This window comes from Lissotriton vulgaris, chromosome 2_1 (assembly GCF_964263255.1).
Source record: "Lissotriton vulgaris chromosome 2_1, aLisVul1.2, whole genome shotgun sequence".
In the NCBI taxonomy this organism is placed as follows: domain Eukaryota; kingdom Metazoa; phylum Chordata; class Amphibia; order Caudata; family Salamandridae; genus Lissotriton; species Lissotriton vulgaris.
The window spans coordinates 621,126,089-621,139,801 of record NC_141687.1 but is presented as its reverse complement, the minus strand read 5'-3'; the positions used below and the strand labels follow the sequence as shown (position 1 = coordinate 621,139,801).

Below are 13,713 nucleotides of genomic sequence, written 5' to 3'. Positions count from 1 at the left end.
GAGAAGTAGTAATATTTGGGCTCTTTCTCGACACTGTGCTCTCAACACTAATGCCTTGCTTACATTCACCATAGCACAACAACACACAAGAACACCACCCCCATCAGCCATCTTCATTCAATGAACTACATCATGTCCTCCAAGAACCCTCAATAGTAAGCTTGGAGATTCATAACACCCCGGGCAGCTGTTTTTTCAGGTTTGTGTTTATACAGGTCACTTGCTACTTTCATATGCTGAAAGGTGCTCCAGATGTTGATCTAGCTCTTTTAGAATATCATAAAGCGTTACAAAGGGCAGTTCATAAAAGCTCATCCCTTTCCAAAGAAACCAGACCCCACTCACGGCGCCAATGCCCCTAGGTATACGTCGGCTTTTAGAACAGAAAAATCATTATGTAAAAAGTTAGAAAAACAGTGGAAGTGTTAAAAAAAAGAAATCCGCGATGGACAGCTGTATAGAACAGCACTTACCTCCTAACATTGTAATATTAAGACAGCGCAGAAAGTATACATCTCAGAGCAAATTTCTCAATTGAAAAACTCTTCAAGTCCTAAACAATTCTATAAACCCCAGAGTGTGCACTCCAGCTATCCCGCCATCTCAGTCGCTCTGCGATTCTGTGGCTAATCACTACGAGGAAAAAGTAAACAATCTATCAGATTTTCCCCTACCATCTGGAACTGACTAGGTCTTCCTTATCTCCGCCTGTCTACGGCGTCCCTAGCTTGGGAAAGTTCAAAGAATTATCCTTGGAAGAAATCTAGTCTGCTCTTGTTTCAGCCAAATCAGGTGCTTCTCTAAATACCTGTCTCCCTCAATATCAAGGCTGCTCTCGCCCATAAATTAGCCCCTGCTATATATTCGATATTCAATGTTTCGGTCAGCTCTGGAAAAACACCAGCAAATTAGAAGGAGGCCCAAGTAATGCAGATTTAAAAAAAGTCTAATCTATCATCTTCGAACCTCTCTACTTATCGTCCAATCTCATGGCTTCCTTTATTGGGCAAGCTCTTGGAAGGACCAATTAATAAAAAACTTTCAGAGTTCCTTGAGTCCAACAACATCTTAGAATACTTACAATCTGGGTTCGGACCATTCCATAGTACTGAGACTGCTTTGGTAGGGGTGACCGACCACATTAGAGGCTCGCTGGACGCCAATATTCCAGCTATGCTAATATTGTTCGACCTGTTAGCGGCGTTTGTCACTGTGTCCCATTCCAAATTGTTACATAGGCTACAGGAGATTGGCATTCATGGGACAGCCCTAAACTGGCTTGGGGATTTTATGTCCAACAGAACAAAAACCATAATTCTCAGTTCTTTTCAAGCCCGCTGCTCTTTAACCCTTTCCATGCGTCGGACGGCCACACAGGGGCGTGTGCGTCGGACGGCCAGGGGCTGTTCGAATTGCTCACACATGGAATTCGCCCGCTCTGCAGGGGAATTCCTTGCTCATTCAAGGGGTTAATATATATGTTACCCCTCTTGCCAAGATTTTAAGAGCCTTCGGTTTTGAGATTATTACATATGCAGATGATACACAGTCACAGTTAGTAATCTCCTCTGAAAACGACCTAGTCAAAACAAAACAATGTTTCTTAGCTTGGCTGATGGCAATTGCCTCATGGTTGACAGAAAACGGTCTCCAGACGAATGAAGAAAAAACTGAGATTATGCTATTTGGCATGGTGCAACAAATAAGGACTGCTGACTGGTGGCCAGCCGAACTTGGAACTGCTCCCACACCCAAGCAGGTGGTTAAGAACCCGGGAGTCTGCATGGACCAACCTCTTTCCATGAAAGAGCAGGTGATGTCTACCTCAGGTTCCTGTTTCCATATTATGGCGCTGTTGAGAAGAGCCCTCCTCTTCCTCCCATTTTCTGCAAGGAAAACAATGGTCCGGGCTTGTGTGATCAGTCGCATGGATTACTGCCACGTGATGCTGGCTTCTGCTAATGAGACGTTGCTATCAAAACTACAGGTGGGGCAGAACACTGCGGCTCACCTAATTTGTAATCTGCCAGCTGGGACCACCTCTGCTACCCTTCTTCAAACCTTGCATTGGCTTCCAGTTTGAAAGAGAATTATCTTTAAACTGTGCTGTTTTACACATAAAGCCTGAACTGGTCGTGGCTCTGCTTATTTAGGTACCAAACTTAGACAGTACCACCTGCCTAGACTGTCGAGATTAAGTGATAAATCACTGTTACACATTCCGCGTATCAAGAGGGCTTGTTTGGGCAGCAGGTCTTTTTCTTAGTTGGCTCCTTTATATTGAATTAAGCTGCCCCACTATATTAGGATCTGTACGGATCATTTTCGCTTCGGGAAATTACTGAAGACAATTTTGTTCTGAGCTAGCTGCGTACGCTGCCTTGTTACCTGGTAGGCCAAGATACCCTCTGTGGTGATTCGAGCGCGTTATAAATGGCATTCACATTAACATATGCTAAATACTTTGGAAATAGAGGAATAAAAGACTGAGGTCTAGCAAATGTTTTTGCTGGTGTTAAACCTATCTACCATAGTCTTCAAACTGCATATCCCATTTTTGCTAGCTTGTCACGAGTGGAATACAAACTACATTTTAACTCCAACTATTTTGATTCAAGACATTTGCTATAGCTTGATAACTGCATGCACATTAATGCATATCCCTGAAAAATCAAGTGACTTTACAGCTTACTGTAATCTATCACTACAGATATTAATTGCCACAAAAAAACTCAGGCAAAACTAACTTGCAGCTGAAAATACAAATTTCCAATTAGGTCATCTCCTCTCTTGCAACATTCTAAAACACAATCTCATTTGAAAGCAGTTGAACAACTTAAATTGAATGAAATTGCCCCATAACGGGAAAATAAATAAATGTCCTTTGGTGAAAAAGCAGGGTTAGCATTCCACAATAGGATATATGTTAGGCTTAAGGAGTTAGTGGTACGGACTTGCAGAAGTGCAGGGGAAATGGCATGCAGAGTGCACTGTAATGTTCCCTATGTAGCCCGCCAATGACTACGCCACACACGGAGCATGGTATCACACGTCTTTATTCATATGCGTGATACTGCGTACACAACATTGTAAAGCAACCTTCACTGCAATACACTCTATTCATTACCTCATAGCTCTATGGAGTTCAACAGGAGCTAAAAGGGTTTGTGCATTGTTAACGCGCAAGACATTACAACCTCCAGGCGAGCATTACAAGAGATAAAGAAACGACTGGATGTACAAGAAGGCTGAAGACTTCCATCATCCAGTAGAAGTGACTGCTCCAAGAATAGGAAAAGGATCGACTGAGCATTGACACTTAATGACCGTTAGTTTTAAGATTCAAGTCGGTTTTGTCATGGGCACCTTTATTGGTGAGATCATGAAGCCCTCACCCACCAACCTAGTTGGTGGCATGCTTCATCATCGGGCCCACCCAGTGACACCTAATGTGTCCCGGGTGTGCTGCGACACCTGATTACAGCGGAGCTGGTATGTTACAGACAGTGCAGTGTAGGGTGTTTAGGTGAAGTGTCGGTTAAAACGGCTTAGCGAGGATCCCATTACCAGAGGGTAAATTACATTTTAATAACTGGGCCACCGTCAGCGGTTAAAATAAGGCTAGGGGATGGTAGGGTGGCGAGTTACTACCCCTTACATCCATTAGTTGCTCGACATGTTTCAGCCAGTGCCTTAGATTAATCTGGCTTTCCTCAACACTACTTCTTAAAAGGTCCTGAAAGCTTCAAACTTTGAGGGATTAGTCTCATAAATATAAAAAGTGACAGCAGTTAAACGCCATCTTGTTTGTCTCTTTGTTGCCGGTGCATGAAAGACTGCCTTCAAGTCCCCACTGGTATGCCCAGTTCTTGCATCCTAAACATACATTCTAAATGGCCTTGAGCTCCACCTTTGCCGTTACTCATTACAATTGGTACTATGCGTCTATATAAAGTCGCTAACTGAAATACTTTCTGTTCTACCCATTTCCTTCTTGTCCATGAGACATGGGCCGGGCATGGTCTCATGCCACCACCCTTGCCTTTTCAATACGATTCTTGGTGCATTTCTTTACAGGCACATTTAAAAAAAAGTTGAATTTACTTTTTTCTACCGCACCTGTAGGGAGGCTGTACCTCGCATTCATCACTCTTATCTTCCCTCGACTACTGGACATCATGCCATTTGTTTCTAGGACTACTCTTCTAGTGAAAATGACAGCCTCCCATATTGTGCCAATCGCTCATCAAGAACCATCTGTACATGCCCAGATGTGTCCCGGTCACTCCTCAAACCGCACTGACTGCGCAGATGTGCCGCTCATCACTGACTAATCAACTTACTTATTCTTCAGGGCATGACAAGATCTGTCACATCCTAATTAGCATTCTCAGAGCTTGGTAAGATTGACACCCATCGCTGAGCCCTCACTTCATGCTTGGAGGGAAGACTGTGGGAGTAAGAAGTTAAATGCCAAGTACTATATCTGGAGACCGGGTTAACCACTTTCATTGTGCCACCCTGCATAGTAGCTCATATCCATACATTCCTGAGCCTCCACCCTTATACAACTGCATTCCGTAAATCCTGGTCATAATTAGTTACAAGCTGTCCTCCTAGTCAAGATCTCAAAAATAGATTCTGGCGAGGGGGTGCAAAGCAGTGCTTTACGATCACAGTTATTGACTATTAGGAAACATGATAATGGATTCTCTAATGTTCCTCTTCCACACGCCATTAAAAAGGGAAGAACAATATGTGATGGGTTTATGTGCAATGCCATGCATTTATTATAGGAAGAAGCATACTTTAATTCAGGACTAACTTGTCTCCATTGTCGGACAACAGTTCGCTGGCATCAAGTCCCATAAAAATATAGGCTATAGAAAATAAGATTTTATGTTGTTTGGGAATCACCAAATCTTCCATCGGTCCTTATGACTAAAAATCTACCAACAAAAGTGGCAAAACACGTAAAAGCACTTAAAACCTAAAATCAGCTACATTAATCTGTGACTAACGTTAGAAAATCTTTCTTAAGTAGTTGTGTAGTGTAGGTAGCAAATACCTTCGATGCTACAGGCAGAAAATACTAGGGGGCCACATATATCATCCTATTATGCATTCGCAAACGGAGTGCGTTGCTAGATTAGGTCATTTGCGAATGCAAAATAGCCTTTTAAGATGTATGAAAGGCTTTGGCGTTGCATTTTATGTAATCACAATTGTTTGCAATTTCCTAAAATTGTGACTACAAATAAGGGAATCGTCATTTGCGATTCTCAAAGTACATGATCCACGCATTTTCTAAATGCTAACTTTGCATTTAGGAAATGCTATTACCATTGACTCCAATTCAATGGTAACCATGTGCATTTATACGCTTTATATGTGCACTTTTTTTTGGGGGGGGGTGGGGCATCAGGGGGGCCTTGGCCCCCCGGCACCCTTGTTTTTGCATTACCTAATTTGCGATTACCAATTAGGTAATTGCAAATTAGCTAATGGAAAACCATTTAAACTAGTTACAAGTTGCCCTCCCAGTCAAGATCTCAAATGGAGATATTCTGGCGAAGGACAGCAAAGCAGTGTTTTACAACCAAAGTTATTGACTATTAAGAAACACGATAATGGATTCACTAATGTTCCTCTTCCACACTCCATTAAAATGGAAAGAATAAGATGTGCTCTGTTTACGTGCAATGCCCTGCATTTATGTGAGGAATTAGCACACTTTCATTCATAACAAACTTGTTTCCATTGTCAGACAACAGTTCGCTGGCACCACGTCCCTTAACAAATATGTGCTATAGAAACTAAAATGTTATGTTGTTTGGGAATCACAAAATCATCCAATCAGCGACCTCAATCTGTAACTGACCTCAAAGCTTTCTCAAATAGTCGTGTAGTGTTGATAGCAACAACCTATATTGCCACAGGGACAAAATATTTAGTATTAAACAATTTCTTCAATGACTCCGTCATAACCTGGCCCTCAAAAGCAACTGTATAGATAGCATTTACTAGGTAATACGAAGCTCCAAATCTCCCTCCTAAGCACGCTGTACATTCAGCTTTATCGAAATCAAAAGAACCAGCAGTTTCTTCAAGACTATCCCATTTCATGAAAGGGATAGTCGACATTCCACACTTGAGGAGATTATTTTCCTCTAACAGCCATAAGGGATTGATGAACATTAATGCCATCTTCCAAGCCCTATGAGCTAGGTTCCCCAAATCTGCAGCTGCACTCTCTAAAGTGTGGTTTACATGCTGCTGCCCTACTCGACAAAGCAGCAAAGAAGTTAGATCACCTATAAGATAGAAATAGGCTTCCCCTAGAAGACAGAATTAACTTCAACGTGGCCTTTATCACCTAAAAACTACATACCAGCTCACTCATCTATTTAAAAGAGAAACTACGAACCAAAAAGTTTACATAAACAAGAGAAGCAAATCCAGACCACTACAGAAAATGTCACAATGCAGAAAACTAAATTCTATAAGAGACCTTCTCCACCCAGCTTAAAGACTAGAGAATCATTTATCTGAACATGTCAGACTAAACGTCAAGTTACTATTTGTTCGTTAAGACCTTAAGATTTAACTCAAACGGGTACACATTAAAGAATAATATCACTTTTTAGGTCATGTCTACCGGACTTGCACAAGATATCTCTTTGCAAAAGATCTATTGTGGGCTCACCAGAACCATAGTGGGCTGACAGCCAGCCCAGTGGTCAGCTTTGTTGCCACTCGTTTGCTTGCTTTCTATTGATGGCTTGTCTTTCCCTTAGTCGGTCTGTTGCTCCCCATGGAACATAACCTCTTTACCCACCTTTTGCTTGAATGTCTTGCATCCTTACACAGCTCACATATAGGGGACTACTTTTTTCTTTTAGCATTTCAAGAGAACGTGGGTTTTATAGCTCTCTCTCTTATCCCCTCCCCCAAACTCCCACTGCTCCCGCATACTTCACGTTGCTGCCTTCCTAGTGTGTTGCTCTCTCGTGGGATTCTTCCACACACAGTTCTCCCACTCATGAGCTACTCACTTTCTCTCCCTGGCTTCTCCACCTTCACCTACATGCGATTTTTCTCTCTCCCTTGTGTATTGCTTTGCTGCTCCTCCCTCACCCACATTTTTATTGTATCTCCTCTGTTGCCTCCCCCCCACCTGCTCCTCCATTGCTCCTAACCATTCGCAAAGAAGGCTGCACCACATCAAAAACACTTTCACACACTTAAAATGTATTTTTTGTTGAACACTCTACTTGGCGTTCATTGCCTTAAATCGCTCAATAAAAAAAAGAATATCAATTTATTTTTAAAAAGAACATGATGCCTGCGTCATTCTGTAGGTAAGTGCATGTGTGATGATATGATAGGCAACAGCAGTTGCATCATCGTACTTTTTTTTACAATGTTGTGTTGCATCGGCAAAAGGGATTTAGATTTTTCACTGGCAATGCCAATAGGTCAAAAAACAGACACCCATTGGCTCTGCCAATGCTTGTTATCTCAGCCTTGTTGAAATTGTACCTTTTAGGTCTAGCCCAAAGATGGCAGCAACTGTCTATCGGAGACCTTAGGTTACCAATACACTATTACATACAAAATACCTAAAGAGAGGAATGGGTTTTTGGGAAATCCCGCTACGCCACTGACTGTTGGCATTTTCAAAGCATTGCCATTGGTTGTGTGGGCTGTCTTTAAACCCACGACAAACCCCAAAGGTTGCATGCTTTGCCTTTGTTTTTTTGCACTGGCTTTTGTGAAGGGGCTGGCCTTTAAGTAATCCCCTCTTTTAACCTTTCCTCTGCTCCCCTGTATGCATGTATGTGGTATGTCTATAGCATGAACTTAGCCAAAAGGCAGCATAGTGCTGTATAAAGTCAGAGGCAAACAAAGACAGTAGGTAATAGGAACGGAAGCTGAGTTGCAGACAGTTTTAGCGCATTATGGTGTAGTGTTCGTTAAAGAGACGAGTCTTCAACTCTTTCCTAAACTGCAGCAGTGCTGGGGAGGTTCTGCTGGATATAGGGGGGGTTGTTCCAGATGCTGGGGACATAGATGGAAAACAACTGTTGTCTTCTTTTTTGCTTTTATTACATTTCTTAGTCTGCCGATTGATGGTGTCCTGGCTGCAGGTGTGCCGAGAACCAGAGATGGTGAACTTGACGTCAAGGTGAGCAGGGGCGCTTGTTATGACTTTGAAATGATGCAGCTAGGTTTTAAGATGGCACAGGCTGGCAAGGGAAGCTAATGGAGTTTTATCTGATGGCGACTCCTAGACGCAGATTCCTTACTATTGAATTATACTCAGGGATGAGAATGGGTGATGTGATCATAGTTCTTCAGGCCCTGGATGAGATGTGCTGCGACATGTCGAATGCCCCTTAAAGGTGAAAATGTGCAGTCTGGGAGGTCACAGAGTACAGCATGACCACAATCCAGATGAAAGAGTACAAGGGCTTGAACAGCAGTTCTGAAGTTGCTTTCTGGAAGAAACAGTTTGAAATTCTTAAGAAAAGAGAGCTGGTACTGGGCCATATTTGTGGCAATGTGTTAGCTGAGGAGCAGATTGGCTTCCAAGGTGAATCAAAATGATCTGGCATTCAGTGCGATTTGGGGTTCGAAACAGTCAAAGTTCATGTCATTCAGCCAGGTTTGTACTGTATCTTGCTTATTGTTTTGGCAAATAATAGGAATTCTGTCTTGGTTGAGATGAGCAGAGCTTCACGTAGGACATCCAGGTCTTGATCCTGGATTTTGTCAAGTCCTGATCTTGGACATCGGGGTCTGGATGATATGCAAGCAGTGTTTGAAGGGTTGGATGTCTGAAGCAAAGGAAACTTTCACGAAGAGTAATGCATCATCGCCATATTGGTGCTGTTATTTGTGAGTAAAGCACCAAGCATTTCCATGTAAAGGTTGAAGCTGACAGGAAACAATATGTAACCCAGGGGGACTTCACACGTGAAATCAGGGACGGAATGGTAATGGGGGCACTCAGGAAATGGCCAAAGGGCCAGTAGCCGAGTTCTAGCTGTGGGCAGCTTCTTTGGGCACCCTGTGGGCGGTCTGTGCTGTTAGGATGCCGCCAGCGGCCCAGTGGGTGCCTGAGTGGCCATTATAGAGGCAGATGGGCGGAGGTATCACTCACTAACTCTTGTTGGGCTGGCCCATTAATGTATGCTGATTGAGTGGGGGCAGGGGGCCTGAGCAGAAGTGGCCTCACTTGCATAAATGTGGGCTACCTTTTTTTTTTGGTGTGCCCGGCCCGATTTTTGATCCCAATTCAACCCTGCACGTGATTGAGATCTTTGTTGACATGGAGTTGCCCAGGTGAATAAACTGGTGTCAGCTGGAAAGGTTGAAGGAAAACCAGTGAAAGATATTGACAGTGAATCACATTTGAGAACAAGGATATATATATATATATATATATATATATCTCTCTCTCTCTCCATATATATATATATATATATATATATATATATATATATATATATATATATATATATATATATATATATATATATATATATATATATATATATAAAAAAAAATAAAAAAAAAGAGTGCTGGACCTTTCAGTTGCTTTCGTCGCATTCAACCATTCCAATGTCAGGAAGCAGGGGCCATCTTCATCTGTGGCCAAGTGGGCATCGTCTACGATGTGGGAGGTGACTGTTGCCCATCCTAGCAATCGCCGTGGCCCCTCATCCCCACATAAGGATATGTGATCACATCGCCATCAGCTACTGCGCGTTGCTGTTTAACCTTCTAGCACCATCAATGCTTTTTGCCTGTTTTATATTCGAAGCAATGGCAAAGCCAATAGTGCCATTCTGCCATCTAGACTGAAAAAAAACTTCCACAACAGCCACCAAGCAAGCGTGCACACACATGCATACATTGTGGCCTAATTATTTTTCAAAAAGCAAAAGAATTACCATACATGATGGCAGCTACACGCAAGCATGCTCTGTGGGTCTCTGGGTAAACAGCAAAGCTACTACGTCGGCTCCCTATAGCAAAGGCAAGACTATAGGCTTTCTCAATGCTTGCTTTATCATGGTGTGTATGAAGCGACCCGTTGCATGTGGCCGGTTCTACAATAAAAAGAAAACGGACATACAATGCTGGAGCATGACACAGTGCACTGATGTTTTGAGGGGTTCATCTCTTCACAGTGGCAGCCAAAGTACGTCAGGAGTCCACGAGACCCCACACTCCAAGCTCTTAGAAACTCATAACATCAGTGTATTCATTCAGTGTTTAAAGCCCATGCCCCAGTTCGCTGGACACAGCGCGCATTCGCCTCTTCCCGCTCGCTGCCTGGGCTGCTCTCCACTCTCCTCTTCGCTCACCCTGCCTCCACCACTCCTGACATCCCTCCTCCTTCTGTCATCGCAGCTCACACACAAATCAATACAAGGAGAAGTGCTCGAGGATTCTGAAAGCACTGGGGAAAGTGAGAGGAAGGCGTGAGAAAGGGGCGGCGAAGGGAACGCAGAGGACGAGCAGGGCGCGCGGAGGTATGCAAGGATGCAACATCAAGAGGAGAGACCCCTGGGAGAGACTGATGGGAGTGGGGAATTCCAGGGAAAATAAAAAGATGCAAAAAGCGAGGACTCGGACAGGGTAGGGAATGCGGTGAGCAGCAGAAAGGACTGCTCAGCAAAGGCCAAAGTGCCAGCCGGTAGCACTAACAAAGCCAATGCTTACTGCGGTCAGCGCAGAAACTACAGCCCGTCCAGGTGAGCTCCAGCGTCGGGAGCTTCCACCACCTCCCCCGCGGCCTCTGCCCTCACGCAAGCCCAGAGGTTCCCGGCAGCTCCCGCTCTCCCCTCCTCCGCCTCGCTGCAGCCCTGGGCCCCGACCCTGCAAGTAACCGCATTAACAGAAGCGTTAATGAGATGGAGCTAAGAGGTGCTGTGTCCATCCCCTGCGCTCTGCACAGCGACTTCCAAACCAAACGTCTCCCGAGTCCCTCGCTAGACTGCCCCCCCCCCCCCCCGAGGAGTCCTCTCAGTCACCACCTTCACACAGACACCAGCTGTGGTCCGAAACCGCAAGTCCCCTTGTCCTGCGCCCTCCTATTTACCTCTCCCACTCTTCACCTCTGTATACCCCACCCCACTGCCTCTCACCCACTCACTGAAGACTCGCAGCGCATAAATGCCTTTGCCCTCCTCGCCCATAAGTTTAGCTCACCCCCGATCTCTCCGACTCTACTCATTCTGTGTTTAACCCCGTCCTTTCACTCCACCCTCTCCAGAGCTTCGAAGCCACGGAGGCGCTATGTAAAACTCTATTGATAAGGAAATGCAAACAGCACACCACAGTACGACCGGGATCTGGGCTCCCCTCGGCCCGGTCCCTGTGCCACAGAGACAGGGCAGCTGCCTACACTGCCCGGAACCACAGTGGTACTCACTCTTCTTGAAGAGGGACAGGAGCGACGACAGGTTTCTCCCCATGAAAACCACCATGTCCCAGGTGTAGAGCCTGGCTGCACACCAGAGGGCGGTGGGGCTGGGGCGGCTGACCGGAACAGAGCGGGGCTCAGGCTGCTCTTCCCACCGCCCAGGACAGCGCTTCCTCCGCAGTGTCCATCCGAGAGATGAGCCTCGAACAACAAGCCCAGGACCACGGAGCGCCACAAGGGAGATGCGGGGAAAGGCTTCCGACAACGCAGCTGACCTCACAGATGGGAAGAGCAGGGAGGGGGCGGGGAGAGGAGGGTGGACCGAAATAACGGACAGAAGAGGAGGACGAGGGAAGGGGTGGGACCAGAGGAGGGGCAGGTGCAGCAGCATCCTCCCGGCCCCCTCTGCAGAGTCCAGCTTCCAGCTGCCTTTTCCAGACACAATGACCCCTCGCCCCGGCAGAGGGCTGTGTGATTGAGGCACAAACACCGGGGGAGGGTGCCAGGGTGGGCCAACGGTGGAGGCAGCCCAGGAGCCCATGGGGGGGGGGGGGGGGAGATGGATGCCGAGATGGGACGGGGAGCGTCAGGCACGGAAATACAGGACATGTGCAGAGGTGCAAAGTTACAGTCAAGCAGGAATACGGGCTTCAAGGTGGGGGAGACGGACAGTGCCGACTTTGGAGCTGGGAAACCAAGGTTCGAGTTCGACTTCGCATCCTGTGATTTGCCCGTCTACCAAAAAACATTAATGTGCCCTTATGTAACGTAACTGGTGCTAATGTAAAGCGCTCGAATACTGTAGGGTCGAGTTCGCGCTATATAAATCTGAAGAAAAAATAAATAAAGTGCCCCAGGGAAAAGGTAGGCGAGGAAGAGAGTATAGCGGAAGGGACATACCACATCAAACGTCCCACTACGGTCCTATCTCCCCCCACCCCCCATGCTCTATGAGATTAGTGGAAGGGACCATGGCACAAGTACTACAAAAAGAAGTGGGGGACGCTCCAAGTTAGGTGGTGTCACCGGAAGTGTTGTCACGACAGGAGTGACGTCACGAAATTTGCCGAGCTCCGTCTGAAATGCGTACATACAAGATACAAGTAGAGGTATAACACTGCAATAAGTGGCAGTCACTCAAAAGACAAAAACACACTATACACAGGACACATTTCTCAGATTACACGGTTATTACAGATTCGGCCGTAGGCCCTACGGGAATCTGGGGTCCCTGGAAGTGACATGCTCGGCGTGTTGACAGCGCAGCTCCATGAAGCCTTGGTGCCTCGGCTGTGCTCTGAGAAAGGCTGGTAACTAGGGGGCGCGAGGTGGAAGGGGAGATTAGTCTGAGCCTCGGGTGCATTTGAAAGGCTATCATTCGCGCCCAGGAGCAGACCTCTGGTACCGGCTCCATATTTTGGGCAGGGGAAAGGCGTCCACGCAGTCAAAATCTGGTAAAATAAGTGGGGGGATCCCGTCCACCCGTGTAGTACCCCGACTCGAGCCCTGAAGGGGCATGACCACATCCTATCCCGCCCCCCCACGCTCGCTACAGCGTAGGGACCAAACCAAAATTACTATATAATATAGCGCATTTTCCAGGGTAAGAAAAATTGGCCGCAGCAGTCTATTGTATATACAGTTAACAGTTCACATTTAAATCCAAATCAGTGAAAAACATATCAAGCCAACAATCAGTGAACTACAGACTAGGCCGAGACAGTTTTAGGACCAGCTGCGCATATTTCTCGCCAGGCCTCCCAGATCCCTCCATGGCAGCCTGTGATCGATATATCCCGCCAACCCATTTGGTGAAACAAGCTCTTTGCTGAAACCTTGAGATAAATGAGTGCCATACAGAAGCGACATGCATGCAGTACATCCCGCATCCCCAGGCCTACTGAAAGATGAGAAAATAGGAGACACTGGGATCTTCATCAGGACTGGGTTGTCAACAGTGCTTGTAGAGACATCTGGTTGCTTAGGCTCAAGGAATCGATCCGTGTTAGCGTGAAGAAGCCTGAAGGTCAGATGAATTAGTAAAAGTAATGGATGTCCCGTCGTGTGCGATCCAGGATCCGATCCAGGCGTTAGTCGGGTTATGAAAAGGCAGTCCTGGATTAAGTCAGTTACAGACATGCCAGCTCCACCACGAGATTGATTCTCCAGCCACTGATCATACTGGGATCGGAGCCCCAATCCCGCATGACGGGACTGCCCTTGCATAACCCAACTAACGCCTGGATCGGATCCTGGATCGCACACGACGGGACATC

At 45.9% G+C, this 13,713-nt stretch overlaps 1 protein-coding gene across 4 annotated transcripts in view; it reads right to left on the bottom strand.

Annotated features, from left to right (window-relative positions):
- Positions 1-13,713, bottom strand: part of NHSL3 (NHS like 3) — a 276,163-nt gene that overhangs the window by 130,310 nt on the left and 132,140 nt on the right. Inside the window, exon 1 of one of the 4 annotated variants that reach the window (XM_086955716.1) lies at positions 11,447-11,711. The exons of the other annotated variants lie outside the window; for them this stretch is intronic. Coding sequence (XP_086811842.1) covers positions 11,447-11,501 — 55 coding nt within the window. The 5' untranslated portion in view covers positions 11,502-11,711. Of the gene's footprint in view, positions 1-11,446; positions 11,712-13,713 lie in introns of those variants that run through there. 4 annotated transcript variants of the gene reach the window in all.